This window comes from Nymphaea colorata, chromosome 2 (assembly GCF_008831285.2).
Source record: "Nymphaea colorata isolate Beijing-Zhang1983 chromosome 2, ASM883128v2, whole genome shotgun sequence".
Lineage (NCBI taxonomy): Eukaryota > Viridiplantae > Streptophyta > Magnoliopsida > Nymphaeales > Nymphaeaceae > Nymphaea > Nymphaea colorata.
In genome coordinates this window covers 8,707,110-8,733,652 of record NC_045139.1, presented here as the reverse complement: position 1 = coordinate 8,733,652, position 26,543 = coordinate 8,707,110, and the positions used below count along the sequence as shown (strand labels likewise).

The window sequence follows — 26,543 nt, the reverse complement described above, 5'->3', positions numbered from 1 at the left end:
GTGGGGAGAAGGACAAAAGAGAAAGAGAAGACGAATGGATGGTGGGTTTGGAAGATTACTAACAAGGGAAGGCCAAGTAAAAGCAAAAACATTAGAAAAAAAAAAGGATAAGAAGTAAAAAGGTGGACCCGAGACTCAATCGCAACAAGACATAGGAGACACTGATTAGCCAAACTGATGCCAAGGCGCTGTAGGTGATCAAAAATGTTGATATGACCAATCAGAAGAAGCCAGACAAAAGCAATGACACGAGAAGATGGCCAGGAGATCAAAGAGACCGGGGGGGGGGGGAGTGACGCGACAGAAGGACAAACGGAGACCACCTTGGGGAGCCTCGGCCTCAAGGAACAATCACTCATCTGCAAAAGGAGAAAACAACAACGTGCGGGCGGGAGGAAGGCTTGGAGGAGTCCGCAAGCATCTGTCATCTGAAGTGTGTCAGCGAAAACGCAATTGAAGATAGTAGACTGCCAACTGAAAGACAATGCCCTAACTTGACGGACCCCCTCAGGCGAGTAAAGAAAACAGATCGCCGCACGACAAAGCAAGCGATTAAGAGAGAGAGAGAGAGAGAGAGAGAGAGAGAGAGAGAGAGAGAGAGAGGTTGGAGGCAGCACGCAAAGCAGGAAAAGGAAAGGGCGAGCAGGGTACCTCAGAGGAGCGTGGCAAAGAGCAAGCTGGACTCCTTCGCTGAGGAGGGCCTGGCGCTCGTGGTGAGGGAAGCAAGGGCGGAAGCTGAGAAGGCGGTAGCACTACCACCGAAGAGCATTGGTGCGGCGGATCACCTGTGCTGAAAACCTGCGGAACCTGTACCAAAAAAGGTGGACCCAGCGTACCAGGACAAGTAGGCCCAGGCCAAGGAAGTCTGATAGAACCAAAGAACATAGAGGTCTCGTCAGAAGAAGGTGACCGCTGAACAACTTACAGAGGAACCTGGACCCAGAAGGAAGCAGTGACCGCTGCAAAACCATGCCGCCAAGCAAAAAGGCGACGATCATTCTGACAAGCAGGAAAACGACATCGAGAACACGTGACATCCCGGCGGCCGTTCAAGGAAGCACACCTCTAACACCACCACTGGCCCCATCTGACGCGGATAGAAGCGACAGACTGAAGAAGGTGACGAAGCTTGAAAGCACGCCGAGAAGAGGGGACACACCACGGTGAGGGGGCTGGCCTACCAACGGAGACCACCTTGGGGAGCCTCGGCCGCAAGGAACAATCACCCATCTGCAAAAGGAGAAAACAACAACGCGCGGGCGGGAGGAAGGCCTGGAGGAGTCCGCAAGCATCTGTCATCTGAAGTGTGTCGGCGAAAACGCAATTGAAGATAGTAGACTGCCAACTGAAAGACAATGCCCTAGCTTGACGGACCCCCTCAGGCGAGCAAAGAAAACCGATCGCCGCACGACAAAGCAAGCGATTAAGAGAAAGAGAGAGAGAGAGAGAGAGGTTGGAGCAAAATACGGTCATGGAAACGAATCATCATCCTGCTTATGCTTAAAAACAGAAATTAACATACCGCCATTGAAAAAGGAAAACAATGATCATGCAACCCTTGATGCTCGCAAGCTCAGCTTTGGCATTATATTTGTCGTGTCGGTTTTGCACCATGGAGGATAATCAGTGGCTTTGTTTTCCTTTTTCAATGGCTGTATGTTAATTTCTGCTTTTGAGCTTAAGCAGGATGATGATTCTTTTCCATGACCGTATTTTGTTCCAATCTCTCTCTCTCTCCCACTTTTATAAATAAATAAATAAATAAATATATATAGATATATTATATTTCTTAGTGTTAAGAAAGACCTATTCCTTATAAAAGCTAGATCTGAAGAAAACTTTTTAGGTGAACAAAAGGTAGACCTAATGAGTGGGAAATAGGCTGAAGCCTTCCTTCTGATCACTGTTTTCAATTCAAAAGTAGTTTCTGCCACGATTTATAGTCTAAAGATGTAGAACCCACAAGAATTGAATTGACATTTGCACACTCGACCTACCATTGACCAGCTATGCTATGTTTGGTGCGGCTTTATGTTATGTTTTGAATTCATGGATTTCCAAAAAAAAGTTAGTATGGCATTTATAATAGTTCGGGCTCGTGCAGGCCCGACACCTGAAACCCGGGCCCAGCCAGCACACGATTAAATTAAAAAAATATACTTTTAATATAAAATAATATTTAAATATAATTAATCATAATACAATATTTTAATTATATATATAAATCAATAAAACATATACTAAAACAAATCTTACAATCGGGCCCATTCGGGCCGGCCCGTGCCCTTTTTTTAGCCCGAGCATAGACCTGAGTCAGGTCACGTACCAAGTACCTATTAGGTACCCCACCCGACGGTCAGCCTTAGTCTTAATAGAACACTAGGCCTCATTCGCTTGGACGTATGTTTTATCCCATAGCGTTTCAAAGGCAACCTAGGAAAACTGCGGCCGGAAAATAAAGTGTGTGATTCAAATGTTAGACGGGACGTAGGTCGGGATCCATGGACCATGATATGTTGGACGTCTGGATCCAATTTCTACGTGACATTACCTATGAAGGATCTATAACGTGGTTAGTTAAGGGGAAAAAAACTACAAAAATTGCAATTTTATCGGATCCTTACCCCGGGTGCAAATTATATTTTGGCTAACATAAATGGCAGAAAATCTGGATGCACAATCAGATCTTAGTTTGGAAACACACATGCAGGAATTATGATGCGCAGTGTCAACTCAAAAACTATATATATATATATATATATATATATATATATATATATATAGTAAATAATGCATGCATCACTAGTTTTTATCAATGGGTATATCACTTGTTTATGTATGCATGTATGTATGCTTCTTGAGTTTACTGCTACCTGCTCCTTTGAGAACTTGGACCAAGCAGTAGCGGAGCCAGCGTGGGCGCCTGCCCACGCTAGCAGTGGCGGAGCCAGAACAGTCCAACCTCTAGATCTGGGTAGGGCCAAACTAAATTTAAATCTAAAAAATACATAGAGTGATTAAAAAATAATTTTTTTTTCAATGTAAATTTTTTTTATCCCATGGCCTAGGCGGCCCCCCCCCTCCCTCCGCCCCTGCACGCCAGCACAATAAAGCTCCATAGTGAAATGGAGCCTCTGTTTGCCTCACGCCCATCTTGACACCGTGTTGCCCACACCAAAAATGAATCCAGTCCCAATCTGTGCATCTTGCACGCTCTTTCGTTTCGCTGCCGCAGCAGTTCTCGGCAGCTCCAACATCAAGCTATCAGCAAGTTTGCTTGGATCTTCTCCCCTCTGCAGCCACATGACAGAGCTCCAGCAGCAGCAGGTCTGTTCCTCCCTTCGGCCTTCCCCCCTCCACCGCAGGTTGGCTCTTCCACTTCTCGGTTCTCCCATCCACATCTTTCAGCCCTGCAGCGATTTTGGGTGTTTGGTTTTGGGCGTTTAATGTCTATTTGTTTGATCTATTTTCTATTTTGTCTGCATCTCGTTAGCCCTAAATCTGCTAATTCCCCTCAACTGAAAATGTGCTCTCTATCTCTCTAAGGTGGATGATGCCGGAGGCAGAGTTTCTCCACTTGACTTGTTCTCTCTTGTTTGTGTGCTATTTAAATTCCATATTACTGACGTTTTTTGTTTGTTGTTGCTTTCATTTTTGTTTTTTGAAATGAGATTGAAATACATAAAAATTCTCAAACTAAAATTTCAATCTCATTTAAAAAAAAAATGAGTATTCAACCTCATAGCCAAAAATTTTTGGCTCCGCCACTGGGACCAAGTTTCACCCTTTCGGCTGCTGATAAAAAAACCAGTCAGGGGGACAGCGATTATTGCATTAATTTGGAGATGCATGCATATTCGAACTTGTGTGATCAATAAAACGGCATATTCTCTTCATAAGAGAAAAACCATAAACAATAACTGCAACAACATCAACAACAAATGAATGTACCTTTCGAATGTGCGGTGTTTCTCTCACCATCTCATCATTTGCCCACCGTTTGCAATCCACAAGAGTAGCTTCCTAAAATGGAATTGTTGACTAGACTTTCACAAATCTGCCAATCTGACCAATCAAATGGGTTCATCAGGATTTAATATGAATGAAATTTGGACTTTGCTCATGAAGCTGAAGTTTCTTCCATATAATGGGTTTAATTCAACAAGGTGCTTTTGATAAATATTATGCAAAATCAAAAAACTTTTAATGATTTTAAGCAAACGAAAGTAGACTTCCTATTTCAATTTTATCAAGGGTGTACCCAAATTAATGAGTATTGAGTGGTTGCTTGATTTAGGTGCATACTTACCGGCACATGCAAGATATATAGAAGCCATAAAATGGTTCTAATGCCAAAACTGATACACAAGGAATACTTGTTGGTATTTCTTCACATTTCATAAGAATAATGGCCTTAAATGAGCAAAGAGAGAGAGAAGGGCAGAGAGAAAGATAGGTGAAAGTGGGGAGAAAAAAAAAAGGGAGGGGGTCACTGGATATTACACTTAGTATCTCACACCATTAACAAGCGATTGTCATCTAACACTACTAACATGTAGTGGTTAAGTCATACCATTAACAAGTACTTGTTATTGTTATTTCACACCATTAAAAGACAGACATGTCTATTTTCAGACACTGCAGACACTCGATGTTATCTCATACCATTAATAAAAACTCGTCACATCACACTGTCAATAGATGATCGTTACCTACCATTTCTAACAGACAGTGATCTCACATCATTAATAAACACTCTCGTATCATTAAAAGACAATTATTATCTCACACCATCGACACACGCTCGTTATCTCACATCATTAATGAACACTCATTATCTGACACGATGACAATTATATTCTTCGTACCATTGTCACAATCGTTAAATCCCACCACTAAAGATGGTCGCTATCAATTTATATACATTTATTCAGAATCATCCTATTTATGGCGTTTTGATTTTGTCAAATTCTGATTCAACCTGTCAATGAGTCTTCCTATCAAAGATAGGACTCCAGACTGCAATCTCTGCATTCTCGTGGCTCGTTCTCCACGGATCTATTGCCAAAATGCTACTGGGATCATTTAAGTGGTATTTGTGATGGTGATGATGATAAGATAGAATGTGCATCTGTAGATGATGATTGAGGTGGGGAATTTCCTGGTACTGGGGATTGTGAACAATGAAGGAGTCACTCGATCAAAGAGCTTTGGGGTCTATGAGGATGCATTACATTCCAAAACTGCTAGCGGTACCCTGGTGCACTTATGGCCCTTCTCACCTTAGTCGTTCGATTAGGTGACATCCATAACCAACTTAGCTCCTGATATCCATGGTTATGTCTAATCATATTTTGGACAACATACAGTTCATTTACTTTAAACAGAAAAGGTGAAGTTGTTTTGATTAGACATTTGTGACCTTGCCCACAGGCTTAATTGGCTCATGAAAATGTTCGTTTATGCTCGTCAAACTGGCTTCAAGAGCAAGAAAGTGCTCGCTTGCATACTAACGGAGCAAGGGCTAGCTAGCTTCGCACCTATAGTCTCTCTCTCTCTCTCTCTATATATATATATATATATATATATATATATATATATATATATATATATATATATATATATATATATATATATATGTTGATCCACTTGACAAGATTTGTGATTATGGAACGGACATGGTCCGTTACAAAGGAGAAGATATTATTTCTAACAATCAAGAAATATCTTCCTCTATTGTCTCTTGTAATCCTGCCCGAGATTGTCGAGTGAATCTAGATCCTAAAATCAAGGATCTAAGCTGTATAAAATGACTATATATATATATATGTTCTCTCCCTTGTAACAGTATTGTATTGAAGAGAGTGTCTTTGGTGTGGATGTAGACTGATTTTAGCCGAACCACGTTACGCCTGTGTTCTTCTCGTGTGCTCTTTGTGCCTTTCTCTTAAGTTGGTATCAGAGCCAATGGCCTTTGGGTTTTGTCATTATCCTTGGTCTGTCGCTGTTGACAGATTGGAAAACAACCAAGGTCTTCTCATTCAGCAGGTGTTGTATTGCTGAACAGGGGAGAATACTGATGGCAAGAAAATCAGCCAACGTTATCAACTCCGGCCACCTTAGGTGTTGAGCAAGGATTCAACAGAATCGTCTGCATCTCAGGAATCACTATGTAAAATTTCAGATTTTTTGGAGCTACCGATGAAGATAAATCTATTTATGAAGTACCACCTGTCTTGAAGAACTCCTGCAACCTGCGATTGCCGACTGTTAATGGTTGGAAAATTAGTCGGCGCTGTCAACTCCGGCCACCTTAGGTGTCGAGCAAGGATTCAACAGAACTGTCTACATATCAGGAATCACTCCGTAAAATTTCAGATTTTTTGGAGCTACTGGTGAAGAGAAATTAATTTTTGAAGTGCCGCCTTTTTTTTGAAGAAAAACAGTGTCTGCCGCCTCCCAGCCTCCTTCTTGTGTTCGGCGTTGTCTCCACAAGAGGCTTTTCTGCAAGATATTGTACGTGCCGCATCCTTCAAGAGTAATGCTTCCAACGGTCTGGTGGTCGACCAGAATCGACATCGGTGCCGGCTGAAATCGCCTTTTCTTCCGGCCGCCCATACTACTGCCCCTGTTTTTGTTCCTGCTTCAGTTTTGCCAAGGAGGAAACTCAGCTTCAAAATGGCTACCTCATCCTCTTCTAACGTCACCAGAACCACTTCTGTTGCCCCAGGTACACAGTAGAATGTCTTCTCAACTCTAGTTTCAGTTAAGCTTGATCGATCAAATTATCTTCTCTGGCGTTCTCAACTCGAAAGTGTTATGACAAGTCAAAATTTGATCAAGTATGTTAATGGGAAATGTTCTGCTCCACCTGAATTCTTTGATGAAGCACACATACAAGAAAATCCTGCCTATGATTTATGGTACCATGAAGATCAACTTGCATTAAGTTGGATCAAAGTCACTGTCACTCAACCAGTCATGTCACAACTAGTTCGTGTTAGCATAGCTAGAGATGCTTGGTGCATTCTTGAAAAACAGTATGCCTCCCAAAACAATCTTCATATTATTCAACTAAAAAGAGAACTACAAAACGTCAAAAAGGGAGGAATGTCTATGACTGATTATCTTTAGCATATTAATTTTCTACATGATTCTCTTAGCACTGTGCAGCATTTTGTCTCAGATACATATCTTGTTCTCTATACTTTGAATGAGCTGAGTTCTAAATATGAATCTTTCATCACCACCGTTACTGCATTTAAAGATCTGTCGTCATGGTCTGAACTTTATGATATGTTAATTACTCAAAAACAGTGACTTGGAATGCTTTGCTCACCCCAACTTACTCAGATTGAAGCCACAACCATTGCCTTTATTGTTGAACAAGAGCATGGGCGTGCCTTTGTTGCTAACCAGGGGCGCGAGCATGGTAGCTATATTGGTGGCAGGGGTAGAGGCCGTAATGGAGGAAGAGGAAACTTTGGTAAAAATAATAGTACTAACAAGTTTAGCCAATGAGTAACTTGTCAATACTATGGAAGAATGAATCAGACGGCTCGACAGTGCTATGATATTCCAAAGGCACTTATGGTCATGGCTCTCAACATGGGAAAGTCTGACACTGCATTTAACAGTCATGAAACAGTCAACCATACTCATGACTCAGCCTAGTATCCAGACACAGGTGCCTCTCATCATCTGACAAACTCAGATCAAGATATGCAAGGTAAAATTCCCTATCATGGATCTAATTCTATTGTTGTTGGTAATGGTAGTAAGATGCCTATCAAGAATATATGAAACATATCCCTACCTAGCAAAACGTCATCTTTTATCTTGAAAAATGTGTTGCATGCTCCTAAGACACAAGAATCTTATGTCAGTTGCAAGGTTTACCAAAGACAATCAATGTTCTATTGAATTTCATTGTAATGGTTTTGCTGTTAAGAATGTGCAGATGGGCAGGATTCTTCACACAGGGCCGCTTGAAAAAGGAGGACTATATACATGGACAAGAGAGAGAAAGGACTCAACTATCAGTGATGAAGAAAAGACTACTAATATCTCTTTAATTTCACAAAATTCTTGCTTGGATTTTCAGTTATGGCATTTACGTCTAGGACATGCTCATTTTCAATGATTGAATTCGTTGAAAGTTGCTGGTTTCATTCCCGTTCATGACAAACATAAATTGAATTTTTGTTCTTCATGTATGCTTGGAAAAATGCATAAAATTCATTTTTCTAAGTCTGAGTTTCATGCCACTAAACCTCTTGAAGTATTACATGCTGATCTTTGGGGCCCAGCACTATGCGCTTCACAAGAAGGGTACATGTATTATTTATTAATAGTTGATGACTATTCTCACTTCTCATGGATGTTTTCCTTATCCAAGAAAAGTGATATGTTTCAATGTTTTAAAACCTTCTCAAGCATAGTAGAGCATCAACTTGAGACAAAAATTAAATTTTTCCATTCAGATGAAAAAGGGGAATTCATGAGCAAAGAATTTACCACATTTCTTGAAAACCAAAGTATTCGTCGATGGATAACATGTCCTTACACATCCCAGTAGAATGGAATAGTCGAAAGGAAACATAGACACCTGGTGCAAATGAGACTTACCATGAATATCCATGTCAATATGCCATAAAAATTCTGGTTTGATGCATTAAAATAGTTGTTTATCATATTAACATGTTGCCTATTGCGGACTTGAAAATCACGCCGTATGAGAAGCTCTTGCATGAAGTTCTGAAATATAGTCATATGAGAACCTTTGGATATACCATCTATCTTTTGAGTGGACCTAGACGTGCTTCAAAACTAGAACCCAAAGCTCAAGCTTGCGTCTTCATTGGCTATGGAAGTTGTTATAAAGGTTATATATGTTGCAATCCAGTCTCCAATCATGTCATCATGTGTAGACATGTTATATTTGACAAAGGAAACTTTTTATACTCTCATTGTGGTTCCTCTATTACTGCGTCAGACATTTCAAAATGGTTAGAATCACCTAGATCTGAATGCATTGAATTTAGACTTATTGACAAACCAAAAGTGAGTTCACCTCTTATTGAATTGCTCAGAATTATTCCTAGTCTCTCAAGTTCCTTAGTCGTCCAAACAGGTGCTAATCCATTTGAGTCTTCCTCCGATGATATACCTAACAACCAATTAGTTGAGCCCATTAGATCCCACAACATGATAACAATGTCCCAAGATGGAACCCCGACTGCTTAGAGTTTTCACCTACTTGACCCAAACCACTCCTGAAACTGAACCTACCTCTCTCAGGTTAATGCTATGAACAGCGAGATGGATGCCCTTTACAAAAATGACACATGAGATCTAGTGCCGAGACGACCTCACTTTAATGTCATTGGATGCAGATGGGTCTACAAAATCAAGCATCACTTTGATGGTACTGTTACAAGGTACAAGGCCAGATTAGTGGCCAAAGGGTTTAATAAAAAAAGAGTGGATTACTTTGATACTTTCAGTACGGTTGTCAAACCAACCATTATTCTCCTTGTTTTGTCTATTGCCTTCAGTCATGAATGGTGCATTAAACAACTTGATGTCAATAATGCCTTCCTTCACAGAACTTTAAAAGAAGAGGATTTTATGACTCAGTCACCTGAGTTTGAAAATTCAGAGTTGCCTAATCATGTTTGCAGACTAAAAAAATCTCTTTATGGATTCAAACAAGCTCCCCGATGACGTCCAACAAATACTAAGGTGTATTTTTTCCTAGAGCTTGGTTTGATAGCTTGAAGCAGTTTCTTATCAATGAAGGATTTCAGGAATCACAGTCTGATTCGTCACTTTTAATTCGTGATTCCAGTTCCAGCACTATTTATTTTTTGATCTATGTCGATGACATTATTTTGATTGCAACTCCAAGAAAGAACTACACAAGTTTTTAGAGAAATTTGGTCAACAATTCTCTATCAAAGACTTAGGGCAAATTCACTACTTCCTTGGAATTGAGGTATACTTTGATAAAGATCATCTTGTTCTTTCACAAAAGAAATATATCCTTGATGTGCTTAGCAAAGCTGGGATGGAGAAATGTAAAGACGTTGTTACACCTGCTGTTCCCAACTTACATCTCGCACGATATGAAGGGGAGAGACTCATGGACGCTACACTTTATAGGAGCATTGTTGGAGCCTTACAGTATATCACTCTTACTCGACCTGATATCACCTTTGTTATTAATAAAGCATGCTAATTTATGCATGATCCTACTAATCTCCATTGAGGTCATGTCAAATGTATTCATCGGTACCTACAAGGCACAAACACGTATGGTCTTCAAATTTGAAGAAATCAGTCTATGACGTTGGAAGTATATGCTGATGCCGATTAGGCTGGTTGCCCAGATGACCGACGATCAACAAGTGGATTTGTTACTTTGCTTGGAGGAAATATTATTTCTTAGGGATCAACAAAACAACATACTGTAGCACGTTCAAGCACCGAGGCTGAATATAAAGCCCTTGCAATTGCCGCTTCTCAAATTATTTGGTTGAAGTCTCTTCTTAAAGAACTCAAGGTTGCCATTGCGGGACCACCAATACTCAGATGTGATAATCTTGGAGCTATTTACATTGCAGCCAATTCCGTTTTTCATGCAAGAACTAAATTCATTGAACTCGATTTTCATTTTGTTAGAGAGAAAGTCGCCAAAAAGGAAATTCAAATGGAATTCGTCACCTCACAAGAACAGTTGGCTGACATCTTGACCAAAGCATTGGCTGGACCATGGTTTCATTATCTAAGGAGCAAGCTTAATCTTGTCGACACCAAGATCAGCTTGAGGGGGAATGATAAGATTTATGATTATGGAACAGATATGGTCCGTTACAAAGGAGAAGATATTATTTCTAAAAATCAAGAAATATCTTCCTCTATCGTCTGTAATCCTGCCCGAGATTGTCGAGTGAATCTAGATCCTAAAATCAAGGATCTAAGCTGTATAAAATGACTATATATATCTGTGCTCTCCCTTGTAGCAGTATCGTATTGAAGAGAGTGTCTTTGGTGTAGATGTAGGCTGATTTTAGTCGAACCACGTTACGCCTGTGTTCTTCTAGTGTGCTCTTTGTGCCTTTCTCTTAACTCCACTAACATACTTCTACACTTTGTTTGAAAAAACTAAGCTATGTGCGTGTGTATAATAGGACCAGTTGACAGCTGGTGTTTATATCCACCACCATCCTTCTGTATTGCTTTTATGGACAGCTAACGCATTTTTAAAACTGGTGAAAATCAACATTAAACTTTTATATTAAAGACTCATAAATTTTAGAACACAAAAGAACACTTATTTTTATTATTAAATTTTTATAGTATCTAGAAAATGACATTTTATACGACCATGTATTGCCTTGGGCATAATGAAAACATTCGTACATTTGATTCGAAAGCAAAAGAAAGAGTTAAAGATATTTGAAAAGCTGTTCTAGTTTGCCCATGCTCATCATGCGCACTCTCCCTAGATTAGACACATTGTTGCAGCACCCAGTCAGGGACAGGTAAAGGTTTATTTTTGAGAAAGAATCAGGTGGAGTTAGGGCTGCACAATGAGTCGAGCCAACTCGGGCTCGACTCGAACTCGCTCGGAAAAGCTCGACTCGAACTCGACTCATTTATAAATGAGTCGAGTTCGAGCTCACCCATTAAGCTCGAAACGCTACACGAGTCGAGTTCGAGTTGCACGAACTCGACTCGTATAAACTTGACTCGACTCGTACAAACTGGTTCATGAAACCGGTTCACCGGTTTAGGGTTAAAAGTAAAAACGAAACGTCGAAAGCCTTTCTCTCTATTCTCGATTTATCCTCTTCCATCGACCGCAAAATGTCTTCCCTCTTCCGTTTCCGTCGACCACGACCATGTCTTCCCTCTTCCGTCAACCACGACCGTCGACCACCAGACCAGACGAGGTCACGAGAGAAGCGCCCTTGTGATTCGACCATGTTCCATCTAGAAGGGGAAGGCCGATGGGGTGAAGCCGCGAAGCGCAGCAGCCGGCAGGGTGGCGGGCGGTAGGTTTTCTTCTTATTCTTCTTCTTCTTGAATTGGTTCTTCTTCTGTTGGGTTTTCATTTTTTCCCCCTTCTTCAAGCGCCTGAGTCTCGCTTGCGTGGTCAGTGATTTCCCCCCTTCTTCAAGCGCCTGGGTCTCCTTTGCGTGGTTGGTGATTTCCCCCTTCTTCAAGCACCTAGGTCTCGTTTGCGTGGTCAGTGACGCGCGACCTTTGTCCCGGACTCCCCGGTTAGGGTTTATCTTCTCCCTCGTTTTTTTTTTTTTGGTTTATTGCTTTGAATCTTGTGGTGTTTTCTATTTTGTTGTTATTGATAGTAAATTCGTTCTTCTCGTTTTCGTGTGTTGCTTTTACATGTAACTGTTTTTACATGTAATGTTGTTTTTGGTGTTTTCATCTCTGTTTTTCATCTTTGTTTTGTTGTTATTGTCGTGTGGTTTTCATCTCTGTTTTTTCATATATGTTTTTCATCTCTGTTTTGCTGTTACGCGAGTCGAGCTCGAGCTAAATGAGCTAAAGTTAAATGAGCTTAAATGGTAAACAAGTTGTCGAGCTAAATCGGGTTAATCGAGTCGAGCTCGAGCTCGACTTTCAGTAGTCGAGTCGAGCTCGAGTTTGCTGTAAGAAGCTCGACTCGAGCTCGAGTTTGCTGTAAGAAGCTCGACTCGAGCTCGAGTCGAGTTCGAGCTCGAGTAATTTTAGTCGAGTCGAGCTCGAGCTGGCCAAGCTCGGCTCGAACTGGCTCATGAACAGCCCTAGGTGGAGTCAACAAAAAGAACGGACAGTTACAACTGGATTCATGTGAAGGGAATGATGACTTTAGATATGTAATGATGTATGGCGTTCAGAGACTATACGTAGGGCAAATGCATACCCTAGAGCGGGAATGGAGCTCTAACTGCATTTGGTAGAAGCAGGACTACTTTGTTCTTCGCACTGTCACCATTCTTTTGGTTGGAGACATGAGTGCCATGAGTACAGTGAAAATTCATCTCTGGTACACTATAAAGCAAAGTTAGAAGTCCAAAATCCGTTGACAGAAAAGATGCCAATAACGTTAAAACACTGAAAATGGGTCTTGACAGTTGTAATTTTCTGGCTTGGAATCCAACCATGAACAGGGTGCTTGTTAGGCCAAACAGCCCACTGGAAAAATGGAAGTAACAAACTATTAGAAACTGGGAACCATAGGGAGATTGAGCCCAGGAGGGGAAGAGCGCTACCGCCGCAATGTAATTCATACGACACATAGTGGCGATGGGAAATTGACTAACCAATAACAGAGGAAACTTAATTTTAATGGATTTTCTCATCCAACAAAAACATAGTCAAATGCCAACTTCAAAAACTAAAGAGTATCCGTTGAAGCTCCTCCTGGTGGTGTGAGAACCCTGAACTTCAAAAGAAGATTCTCAAGAGTCTATTTGTAACATCGAATGCATAGGAACGTTTACGTAACTAAATCTGCAAGAAAACTATACGCATTGGTTTAAGGTACATCCCATTAGATAATAAATGTACCTTTAACGTAATTAATGTATCGCCAGTTAACTTTTCTCCCAATTTGGTCCATTCACTGAGTCCTTTCACAGCTGGTGTCCATTGTGTTTGACCAACTTGATAAATTCTTTTATGGATTTTAAACCGTGATGTATTTCTCAGATATAATACGGCAAAATTTAATATGGTAAAATTAAAATTTTTAGAACAATATCGATAAGTTTTTGAAAAATTAAAAATAAAATTTAAAATTTGAGAAAATAAATGTCAATAATAAGAAATCCAAACAAATGCCCAAAAACAAGAGAAGTGTGTGTGTGTGTTTTTTTTTGCATTTTCTTCATTTTGACGTCTACTAGACTACTTCAAAAGGGCAGGTTTTACGGTTTTTTTTTTTTTTGAAAAAAGATGTGTTTTTTATGGCAATGGTTTGTAGAGAGAGAGAGAGAGAGAGAGAGAGAAAGAAAGAGAGTGGTTCAACCTTATAAAGCACCAGAATATCGATGCTTAGAACATAATAGTCATTAATTAACAGACATGCATACTTAAATTATTCAAATGAAAGTAGAAGATTCAAATAAAAGTAGTAGTATTTCTTTTGCTAGTTGGAGAAAGAGACGTTAGCTATAGGGATTTTCCTGAAAGCCACCTCTCATACATGTGGTAGCACTCCTTGGGACGGTACTCCGGCGCAGTGTGGCCGGCACCCTGCAAAAATAATGGCCATTCACCCACATAAATAATGCAATCAATCACAAATTAATATTTTTTTCCGAATCTTGGATTAAGTCCAAGCTCTTTCAGTCCCAATTTAGATTTCCCTTTTCTTTTCTCAATGTAGTTGAACCATGCAGGGTAGGCCACATTTGATCAAGTTTAATTGGCTTTCAAATGTTTACACCTTACACAAAATCTTATCCACGCTTGGTTTAGGGCACAAATAATTCACAAAAGTTATGGTGAAAAATTATATGAAGATAAGAGAACTTAATGTGGTAAAATTCTATTTTGATGTTTTTTTTTTCTACTTTCAGGCAGCATGCATGCAAACCACCTGCGCGCGCATGCACACACACACACGTACACACACAAAAGAACAGACACTTAAGACCCCAGCATTAATCCCACCTAGCATTAATCCCACCTAGTCGTTATGGACACTGTTTGTTATTTTCACAACATTGTGAGCGCGGGTCGAGAGGAAAGCCATACCTTGACCGTGGCATATGTGACGTTTGGTGCATACTTCATTGTGTATCTGTAAATCCAAAATTTTTCATTAGTATGCTGTCAGGCAAAATGTCTATTTTGAGTTAACATGCAAACTATAACAAGTCGAACAGGAAAGAAAGTTTTTCATATGGTGTCAAACTAAGTATATGGGGCACCGATGGGTTGATGGAAAAACGTCGTTAGCATATCAAATGTGCTCATATGATACAAACCTAGTGTCGCTGTTGTATGCCCATGGTAAGGAATGTCTTACAAAAACATTTAACTCAGCCATCTACAACACTTGGGAATTTCGCCAGCCATGCCTTTAAAACCAGGTTCAGCATGTGTTTGGATGATGTGAAAATTGAATTCGCCAAAACCCAATTTCCACAAAACCAAGTTTCATTATGTCATTCAAACCACATCTCACAAACAATTGCTTCTGCGAAACCAGTTGTATGCAAAATTGAGTTTTTGAAGGTGTCATCTAAATACACCTTTGTATGGTTTTCCAATTAGGCAACTAGTGCACACCAATATATATTTTATGCTCATGAATTTAACCCAAAAAAGGGGTAGATTCATAGCACCCTGTGATACATTGTTTCATGAATCTGTCCCATTTTTTGGGGAAGATTCGTTGGACAATAACAACGTGATCGTATTGGCAACTGGCACCAAATTAAAAATTCTCAGTTGGCTATTGTTCTCCTAATCCTAAGGTCTTCTAGAGTAAGATGTTGCGTGTCTCCATTTCATTGGTAAGGCAGACCCACATTGGTGATACAGTAATGAAAGCAATGATGGTAGATCCACCCCCTGCTAGCTCTTTTCCAACCTACGCTCCACCTACAGTGTCAAATTCCTTGGCTTTTCCCAACTTACCTGTTTAATTTGATGTTAATAACTCCATTTTCATCACTTCTTTTGCTTTGTTCAACCACCACCTGCTCTTCAATCTCACATTTCCTCCATCTTACCTTTATTAGAAATCCAACTGACAATGACACAACATTCTCTTGTTATTAACTGGCACATCACAAGAACCCATCATCTGGCCAAGGATAAGGGTAAACCCCACCCCATGACTCATAAAAGCGCTTAAGTTAATTGTTTGGGCAACATTCAAAGTACTCAAACAAAAACATTTATTGAAGGTCGTAGTTTCCTTCTAATACAGTCACCAACTCCATCATCTCCTCTTAGGGAAGACCTAGTTCTTCAACCTCATAATCATTAGAAGACCATCCAAAATCCCTCATTCCCTCTTGAGCAACTATTCTAGGCAGCTTACCAAGAAATTCTGTAGACCCCTTGTAGAAATCTAGAGTATATGTGGAGATCTAAAATTTGAACCAAGAAGGATTTACCTTAAACCCCAAAAAATCATATTAGACTATAATAGCCTGAAAAATGGACAGTGGCAGTGAGACTCTTAGGGCTTTTATGATAAGCGGAACAATACTTAACTATTCCATGAATGTGGCTTAAAGATTGGATAGATTCATAGGACACCTTAAAAAGTGTTCTATAACAACATATAACTTCATGCTCCTTCGCCTTCATCCATCTACAGCCAATATGGAGTATTTTAAAGTGCCAATCAAATTCTCAATCTTAAAGAGAATCTTCTTCTGTTAAAATTAGTTGTATATTTAGCTAGGCGACAACCTAGCTAAATTTACAACTAATTTTAACATCTTCCTTGTACATGCTCCATGCAAAAGTATGACTTGTCGATAATCAGAAGGAAACATGCATCAGTGATTTCACAAAGAAGAACATTGATCACATCGAGTTGTGGAGTGATGAATTAAAATTGAAGAAGAATCACACAGTTCTCATCAGGATCAATGTTTCAAATCTAACTCTAGATTTACAAGACTACTCAATGTAAGAATGCACAACTAACTGATTCAAAGGATCATGATAAAAGTTCAAGGTTTTTGCATGCAGTTTTGAATAGGAATGTTTGAAGAAATATGTTGATTAGCTTACTCTGACAAATGGAGTTATGATTACTTCCAACCAAAGCATTCAAAAAAGCTGAGTCCTACTTAGAGGTACTACTCAGTGAAGAGAGGTGGAATAAGAGCAGTAGGGCAGTCTATATCATAGACCGATCTTTTATATGCCCACAAGCATTGAACCAATTTATTATAGAGGCTGCCACAAAAATTCTGCAAAGCTTCCAAGATATAGGTTCTCTTGTACCTTTTGCACCAAAGGTGAGGAGTTACGGAAAAGATGTTTGCAAGATAGTTAAGTCTTTCCTTAAGGCAAATCATATATTTAGAAGGGTCAATATCACCTACATAGATTTGATCCCCAAGTCAACTGATGCAAAAAACTTGTCTCAATTCAAAACTATTGATTTGTGCGATGTTATTTGCAAGAACTGATAATCGATCTTAGTAGAAGACTCAAGCTAATGCTCCAGGATATCATCTCGAGCGACTAAAATGCTCTTGGGGGAAAAACTGTTTAATATAAAGTCATGGCAGCCCATGCATGCAAGAATAGATAAAGAAGTCATTAGTTGTGCCCAAAATAGACTATAAAAATTTATAAAGTAGATGTCCAAAAAAATCTAACATGGAGGAATATTTCATCCTACCACCTAAAGAAAAGCTGAAGCTCTCATCCAAGCCCTCGTTCCCCTAAGGTGCAGAGATTGTTTTTGGTGCATCGAAGTGCCACAACTGCCACAATTTAATCTGTGTGTCGGTGTTCCACATTTACATTATAGAGAGTTGATGTTTCCATGATTCAAACAGAGATTGGCTACTTACAAGCCTCCACTCCGTTTATTGTGTCAATCCCCTCAGGAATGTAAGAGTATTTAGTCCTACTACCGAGAGGATAACCAAAACTATATTGAGTAATTCAATCAACTTGATCAAATGATGCTTGCATAAGAAAGAAATAGGAAGCAATAGACTTACCCTCCAATTTGGTTTTCAACAAACCAAGGACGAAATTCCTCTACCAGCGTGAAGTTGAGGGAGCCGATCCATCTCTCAGTGCCGATGAAGGGTATGAGTGAATCATGGTCACCACTGTAGAGGTCATCATAGTGCAGGGGGGAGAAAGAGAAAAAAGAGAGAGAGTATAAGGTGCAAATATGATCAGCATATTAGAATTATTATAATCTGGTTGCATAGTGAATCCAAATCAATCCAAAATGGTTATTTTTCAAATTAACGCTCGGATGTAAAATTAAGTTGGGCTAATTTGTATGGTTGAATCAAAATCCCAGAAAAAATGACATATTAGCTGGTTCTATAAAAAAAATTCAGAAAAAATGCATTTGAGATGTGAAAATTAGATGCACATCAACTTTTGATGCGGCTGGAAGTTGGCCAAATCAAAACGCTAGTCAAACACCAAAGTTAATCCAAATAAAGAGCAAATCCATACAATAAATAGCATATAATGAAATTTTCGAAGTTACGTTAATCACTCAAATCTGGGAATAATTACCAGATTTTATTCACACTCATGATTACAACCAAAAGGATATATATATATATATATATATATATATATATATATATATATATATATATATATATATGTGTGTATGTATATATAGGGACAAAAGTCAGACCACCCAAAAGTGTATGTTAAGGTACTTTTTTATATAAACTAACCTAATAGATATGTTCTTAAGAATGTTTTGAAGAGAATCACTCATTAAATTACCATTTTTTTAGTTTAACATGTTTTATAGTAATAAAAAAATGGCTCTAATAATATCAAAATTTTAATAGTAGAAAAATAAGTGTTTTAAAAAATAATTTGAACTAAGATATGTTTTATGTTGAATTAGCATTTGCAAACACAATAAAATGATCATATTTTGTTTAAAATCAATTTTTACAAGAATGTATGGTGTTTGGTAGGGCTGCACACGAGCCGAGTCAAGCTCGAGCTTGCCCAGCTCGAGCTCGACTCGACTCAACGAGCTCGAGCTCGAACTCGACTCGAACTCGAGTCGAGCTACCTAACACAAGCTCGAGCTCGACTCGATTAAATAAAGTCGAGCTCGAGCTCGACTCGATTAGCTCGTTTAAATAAAATATGATCCTTCTTTTTAAAATATCTAGTAAATTTCATGACGTGGGATGAAATTTGTTTACTCGTCGAGTATAAACGAGTCGAGTCGAGTATAAACGAGTCGAGTTCTTAAAACTCGAACTCGACTCGTTTACTCATTCAAGTTTCATTGTAAGCTCGAACTCGACTCGTTTATAAACGAGTCGAGCTCGAGCCGAGTTTAACCGGGCGAGTTCGAGTCGAGCCTGAGCTGGCTCGACTCGTTGTGCAGCCCTAGTGTTTGGTTTTTGTTCCTCCTCTAAGCGGTCTGAGATATACCATATTTCCCCGGATATGTTATCGGGCAATGTGTTGCGACAGGTTGGAAAATTTCAGACAGAGAGAGAGAGAGAAAGAGAGAGAGAGAGATATGGTAACCTATAGAAAAGGGCATGGTAGCCTTTGGAAAGGAGGGAACGATGATACTCTATCACGCTGAACAATTCGTAGTTATAGATGAACTTTTTGCTGCATCTTTGCCACTCGCCCACTGTTCCCTGCATCAAAACAAGAAGGCCCAGGGAATCGTGAGTTGAAACTATTGTTTTTGAAAAGAGTAAGCCGTCTGTCCAATGCACAGAACGAAAGGTTATTGTTACTGAAACAGAAGCGTCTTCAATGTATCGTCTTCCCGTGTCATAATCTTTTATCGATTTCGTGTTCTAGAAAAACACGCACAGAAGTGACGTTTGCTTCCATCTGCTCTAAGCGCAAATGGCGTCAGTAACAGACAGACGGGGAGAAAGTGAACAGTACCTTTCGGACATGAAGTGCTTCTCTGACGGTCTCATTGTTTGCCCAAATATAGCACAGGTAGTAACCATACTCCTGCAATTAAAGGTTTATCCATAACTACTCATGCAGCAGATAATTGTATATGGTTTGCCATGAAAACAAAATTTCGGCCATGACTAACGCTATGATCAGAGGCACGCATTTAGATCAATTGATTAGTTGTTTACTTAGTTGGCAATCTAGCTAGTTTCTTGTTGCACATTTCCCCGTAAGTTCTTAGCATTTTATGTGACTTAACGATCACCAATTTTCAACTTGATCTTTTGAGTTTTAGCAGCCTGGCTCTAATGTTGGCAATCAATAATTTTCAGTTCATGTGACTCATTTTTCATTTGAGCATATCGCAGCTGGTTGGATGGGCGGTCCTGAAGATCTCATCGTGTCAGTATGATTCCGAAGCCAGTTATATGCGTCTTCTTGGTGCAGAAAAATTTGAAAAGTTTGTGCACCAGAGGATTTGATACCCCTATTCAGTAAAAAGGAGAATAATCTTTTTACAATGACCAACAAAGTTAATTGAAAAAGTTAAAAGTCCAAAAATAACATTTCTTTTGAAACAATAAACTCCAAAAATACCCTGCTCCCACCGTTTTCTTTTTTGGTATATATATATTTGGTAATCTCATATCAATTTTAAGGTTGGGCATCAGGTCAGCTTGACTCGACCCCAAAAAAAAAGGCACCAGTCCGATCCGACAAGTTATCGGGCCGGCCCAGGTTTTGATTTATATATATAATTATAATATTTTATTATAATTAATTATATTTATATATTATTTTAAATATTTTTAATTTAATCAGGCAGGCTGGGGTTTCAACCGGCCCGATGGCCAAGCTTAATGATTTCCAATGGCCCGCTCCAATTACTTTGGGCTATATGAAGTTATATGAAGGGTAATCTGTTCACCATCAAGTTGATAGTGCAGTAGTACTTGTTTGCCTACTTGAAGAAAAGCTTTAGAATCTAAAAAGAGTAGAGGAATGTATATTGAATGACAAGGAAAAACAAAGAATGGCTTCTGCTGCTACATTTTTAGCGAATGTGTTAGAGAGAGAGAGAGAGAGAGAGAGAGAGACCCTGCAGTTTAAGGGAGGAACGTTTGATGGGAAACGGTGGATTGATTGAAACTCAGAGAATGCACGTCTGGTCGTGAGCCTTGGCTTCTGCTTCGGCGACCATAAGTGGCCGCAGTAGACCTCCAGTATTTGCGCGGGGTTGATGTCTGCAATCAGCTGCAACCAGCAAGGAAGGAGATTAAACGATCGAATGCCACCCACATTGATCATCCGACAAACTAATCCAAAACTAAGAAATATTTTGTTAAAGATGAACAATTGTCTCACCTCATCTATAAGGTCAATATTTTTGATGCAGTTCTCGTCTGACGGATGGTAGTATTTCCCATTACAGCTCTTCTTCGTTGCCTAAATGCCACAACTCCCGGCCACAGAACAGAAAACAAATAAGCAATTGATCTTGCGGCTGAGAATAGTGACTCATTGTGGTTAAGGTTAACTATATTTAGGCCACATTAATCTTGCCTATTATGCATTGTAATGGAGGATGTAATCATCTGATCATAAAGTGTCGTTCGACAACTGGTCTCATGGCTTGCGGTCACGAGCCACTTTCACAAAAAATGGCAATTCTTCCCCGCAAAAGAACTAATGCTCCACCTATTAAAAAGATGAGACAGCCCTTACATGCCCACATGGGGACTCTGATAGTCGAACGGTTGGTCCCAGCATTAGCTTTATGGTTGTACCTAATGCCTTCAATGCATGACTGCTTTAATTTAATTGTCATGGGTCCTTATTTTTGGAATTTCCTTTTAAATGCCTTCCGTGGAAAGTTTTTTTGTTATTTCTATTTTGGGCAATAGTTTTGTTTCTTATTACACCAAATTAATTTGGTTCTGTTTTTGAAAACTTCCTCGAAATAGTTTCTTTAGTTGAATTTTAGTTAGAGACTTATTGGTTTGAGTTGGCTGAGAAGCCCGTTCACCTAACTAAATTGGTGCTTTTTGTAAGCACTACCCTGTATGAGCTTCCAGACGAGCCAAAATATGGGGTAATTACATTGGTAAAGGAGTCCCAGCAAGAATATGTGTTTACTTTCCAAATGGTGCAAGTTTTGCATTTCAAGCGGCGAAGAGGAGTGGGGATTGGCACAATGGTTTTGAATGTCACGGTTGTCAACCTTGTATGTTATAAAAGGGATGTTACTGATCTGCAAGTTGGAATACCATAGGAACAGTTCTTGTAAGCTAAGAGTGTCTTACATGAATATGCTCTGAAGATTGGGACTGGTTCATGGATAAATAGATTGTTTCATGAATTTGTCTTAATCTGTTGGTTATAGATTCATGAGAAACTTACAAAGTGTCTCAAACGACCTTTACACAAAGAAAGGGCAAATGAAAGCTTCAGCTCTCAGAGTGAGTGAGCACCTCAGACACAATATAATTGGACAGAAAAGGAAATTAATCAAATTTCTTTTTCATCTTTCAAACTTATTAAACTGTTCAACCGAAACCTAACTGTATAGAACATATATGATTTGAAATCCACATATGGGGTGATAAACAGGTTCCTTGATCTAATTTGATATCTGAATTCGATTTTGAAATTATGTAAGTCATCCGGCAGGCCTAGCTACACGGCCCTGAGGACCTAAGTGGTTTACGATACATGCCTGGTATAGTTTTTCCGAGATGAGTGACATCCCACGGGCAAATGGAACTACGGAAGCATCAAAATTGTAGTCCGTCAATGGATTGCCTTCAATGTAGCCCTACAATCAATTATCAGCATAGATGCCAGAGACCATGTTAATATTACTTATGCTCATTGAAATTAGCCTCGACACCGACAAACACGGAAGTACAAACCTTCAGATTGAACATGGCACCTGTGCCATCCTCCATTTCTGCAATGGCGGAAGCAATTTATGAGGGATATTACATATATGTAAGGGGAGAGAGAGAGAGAGAGAGAGCTTGCCTGTTGCTATTCTGTAGGTCAGAGGAGGAATAATGTAGCCAGAATAGGAATCTCCTGCTATGTAGAGTGGGTTTGAATGGAATTCGGGGTGTTGCTGAAGCCACTGCATAAAAGAAAAATCATCAGTAAAAATTGGATGTGGGATTCAATTGTCATGGGGCGGCATCTAGTATTTGTTCTCGTCTTTTCCTCTATGTTTTTCTTTGGGTGACCATGGATAGTTACAGTTACAAGTCACTCACTACATATATGTATTGTTTACAGTTTTTTCAAACGAAGGTTTTACCTTGAGCCAGCAACAGACCTCTTCTTCTTCTTCTTCTTTTTTGGGAAAAGTGGGGATTCAGTTTTTAACTCTGTAATAAGATAAAACCTCTTCTTCTTCGAGAAAAAGTGTACGCACCTTTTTTAGGAACACATAATCTTCTTCAAAACTCTTGAAATCCCCAGTAATGTGATCAGAAGTAGAATTTGAGTACGAAAAGCCGGTGAATGTTGGTGCATCCACGAAGATTACGCTGGCGAACTGCAGTGTCATGTTATAGGTTCAGATTAGTGAGGCAGAAGCTATCTTTTAAGAAGGATGTGTATATATATATATATATATGAAAGAGCCAAAAGACACTGAAAGCCTGAACAAGGTTGCAAAACATACCTTGGTAAACGAGTAAGGATGATACTCTAAGGTTGGCAGGCTTCCGTCGTACTCTTCTACCTTAAATCTCAAAGGACCTTCAACCAATGATGCATCAGCATAATTTCAGCGTATGACAAAGAGAAATTAGTAGAAAGCAGACCATTAGGTCACGGACAAAAGCCAAACCCTTTAATTTTTTTATTAAAAAAATATTTTAAATAAATTATAGACATCTTATTATATTTATAAAAACTATTTTGATATAAAACATGCCTTGATTCAAGTCGTTTTTATAAAAAATGTTTATTTTTTTATTGTCAAAAAGTTGAATTTTCTATTAGCAAAATATTGATGCAATGGAGCCATTTATTCGTGCTTATTATAAAAAAGACTATTACACTAAAAAAATTGATCAATTTAATATATGTTTTGCATCATCCTATTCACATAAGTTTTACTCAAAAAAAAAAAAACACTCTAAACATCACATCAAACAATCTGGTTTTTGTCCTCGTCTGGTTTCTACAATCGATAGCAAGAGAGGAAAAAAAAATGAAAAACGGTTATCAACTCAAAAATATGGAGGAAGGTACTGTATTCTTTCAGATAAAGTTTACAGAAAACTGAGAATCAGACGTTCGAAGAAAATTCATCCTAAATGGCCAAATTTTTAATCATTTTGCAAGAAGAGGTTGCTTACCAATCTCGACGACAAGGCCACTAAAGCCGGAGCAGCCAGGTCCTCCTGTTAACCAGAGTATGAGAGGATCCTCTGTTGCGTTCCTTTCTGATTTGATGAAGTAATAGAATAAATTGTTTGAAGTTGTCTCGTTCACGGTTATGTACCTATTTATTTGAAGACAAAAGCAAGAGATAAAATATCGAAACCAAGTCAATTAATCTCCTTTCTTTAAAACAGACAACATAATTGACCAGTTAAAAATACTGGGGAGACTATAGCATAGGTACACGTAGTTCAAGATTGTCTCATATCAAAAGACAATATGAGAACTTCATATATCTAACATCTATTGCCTAAGAAAAGATATCTCATTTCCCTTATCTTCGCAATGTCGCAATGTGCAATGTATCAGATCTGGTTTCAGTGCCTTGAAGTGGCATCTCTCATGCTTCAACTTACGTTTCGGTGCTTTTTTTTAGACACCTTATGAATTTGGTAGAACAGAAGAGGACACACAAAGACATTCTCGACTCCGAAGGGCATACAATCTTCGCACCCCCGTTTTGGAACCTCCACTTGCATGTATTGAACTCGTGTTCAGCTTGGCTTCCCCCTAGAGGAGGGTCACCAATCAAACATTCCCTCAGTTGGGAAGCAAAAAGAGCTTACCCAGTGTACATGTCGAAGGGAAGGTCACCATCATAACCTGGCAATGTCGCTACCTTCTCCTCCCCAAAAACATATCCAGAGCAACCAATTAAAAACAAGGAAAGGAAGCGGAACAGAAGGAAGCGGAGTTGAGCCATTGGATGCTAGAGAGACTCCAATGCTTTGTCGAAGAAGATACCCTCCCAAGAAGTGTTGTGCTATATATATATATATATATATATTCAAGAAATTGATATGTGAGTGGATTTTCGATCTCAACTAACATTCTTCCAATCAGTCTTCCAGATTAGGACTGATAAATAATGGGAATTTGATAAAAAGAAGGCATCTAGCCATGCAGATTCTAGTGGAACATGTGGGCCACCTTTTCGTTTCTACCGTCAAAATTTTGATATTATAAAAACCGTTCAATTGTTATTATTAAAAAATATTATTTAAGTAAAAAAATGAATAACTTAATGTGTGTTTATTGCAAAGCAAATATTTTATATTAATTTAGTGGCTCAAGTTTTTTGTCTTGGTGGAGTGAAGACTGAAGGAGCGGATGCATAATTCCCACTTTGTTAAGCATTCCAAATCTATCTTTAGAATTTCTGGACTGTGCAACGTATGATGCATGACATAGCTAACTAGTTCATAACCGAATGATCCTTGTTGGCAGGGGCGGAGCCAAGGTAGGGTTCGTGTGGGTCCATGCCCCATTTTAATTTCTTTTAAAAAAATTTACATGTAAATTTTTAAAAAAATCACTATTTTATATAAAAATTTTGAAAAATGATATTTCGGCCTAATCAAAATTTAGAAACCTTAATTCGACTCCCCTCATGAAAAATTTATGTATCCGCCCCATATAGTCGGCAAGAATGGAAAAAGCAACTTCTAATTTTAATGACTGCATTCACTACTACTGTGGTGTTTGTTTCCCTACCATGACTCACTTGGAGTCCGTTTGTCCATAGACGGTGGCTCATTGCATTGCGGAATGAATTCTAATCTTAGGGAGACATCTAAACCAATGTTATGGTTTCTAAAGTTGATGCCAACAAATTGTGCAGGCCTCACCACCAGTCACGTGGGTATGGGTCTGGGTTCAGGTATGACAAAGTAGGTATGGGTATGGGTCCGGGACTCACCACCAGTCACATGGGTATGGGTCCGGGTTCAGGTATGACAAAGTAGGTATGGGTACCACAATTTTAGAAAATCCAGGATATTTCTCACATTAAAAACGTCAAAGACGCTCATTTTTCTCACATTTTCTCGATATTTCCAAGTGAAAATCAACAAGGGAAACTCTTTTATACACAGAAAAGAGACGATATTTTGGTTGTCGTCTCACACCTTTATCTTATACTAAGCAGGCGCTTGTCATTCTTTTGCATTGAATTTGCAGTCAATTAGACGGTAGCTGGAACCGTGGCAGCTTCTTTCTCACGTGATCAGTGTTGTTCATCCAAAATTATTGACGCGGGGCACCTACCCTTCTCACCCTCTTCTTCTTCCTTCCACATATCTCCATTGAAGAGCCTCACTTACATGCCAAAAAAAAAAAACCGCATTTCTTTCACAGCGGGCATGCTTTTTATGAAAGCATCATTATATATAAAACTGATTTAGCCAATGAAATACATATATATATATAATCATTATATATAAAACTGATTTAGCCCATGAAATATATATATATCCACCAACATGCTCCCATTTCGTAATTATCCATAAAGATCCTTGAATTTTTGGATTCTCTCCGATGTCTTGGAAATTAGCCATCCTCTGTTCTTGGTGCCATCGTTGTCTATTTTGTTATTGGTGGTGAATATGTCAATGTATCTTAATGTATCTTATTTGGATTAGATATCCAATCGTACTTTGGATAAAAAAAAAATT

At 39.0% G+C, this 26,543-nt stretch overlaps 1 protein-coding gene across 11 annotated transcripts in view; it reads right to left on the bottom strand.

Moving 5' to 3' along the window:
* The window catches only part of LOC116247818 (serine carboxypeptidase-like 8), a 62,778-nt gene extending 37,950 nt beyond the window's left edge, over positions 1-24,828 (bottom strand). For 6 of the 11 annotated variants that reach the window (XR_007572546.1, XR_007572545.1, XM_050076176.1 and 3 more), the window contains exons 1-10: positions 24,657-24,828; positions 24,006-24,151; positions 23,324-23,400; positions 23,072-23,194; positions 22,669-22,771; positions 22,557-22,594; positions 22,361-22,459; positions 21,010-21,090; positions 20,743-20,898; positions 19,627-19,698 (exon numbers count right to left, since the gene is read on the bottom strand). Coding sequence is in view for 9 of the 11 variants with exons in the window: in XM_050076176.1 (XP_049932133.1) it covers positions 19,627-19,698; positions 20,743-20,898; positions 21,010-21,090; positions 22,361-22,459; positions 22,557-22,594; positions 22,669-22,771; positions 23,072-23,194; positions 23,324-23,400; positions 24,006-24,151; positions 24,657-24,793 (1,032 nt within the window). In the remaining 2 variants the exon portion in view is untranslated. Of the gene's footprint in view, positions 1-14,034; positions 14,266-14,769; positions 14,816-17,717; positions 17,832-19,248; positions 19,368-19,626; positions 19,699-20,742; positions 20,899-21,009; positions 21,091-22,360; positions 22,460-22,556; positions 22,595-22,668; positions 22,772-23,071; positions 23,195-23,323; positions 23,401-24,005; positions 24,152-24,656 lie in introns of those variants that run through there. The other 5 variants (XM_050076171.1, XM_050076172.1, XM_031620154.1 and 2 more) reach the window with 4 other exon arrangements.
* Between the last annotated feature and the right edge of the window lie 1,715 nt (positions 24,829-26,543).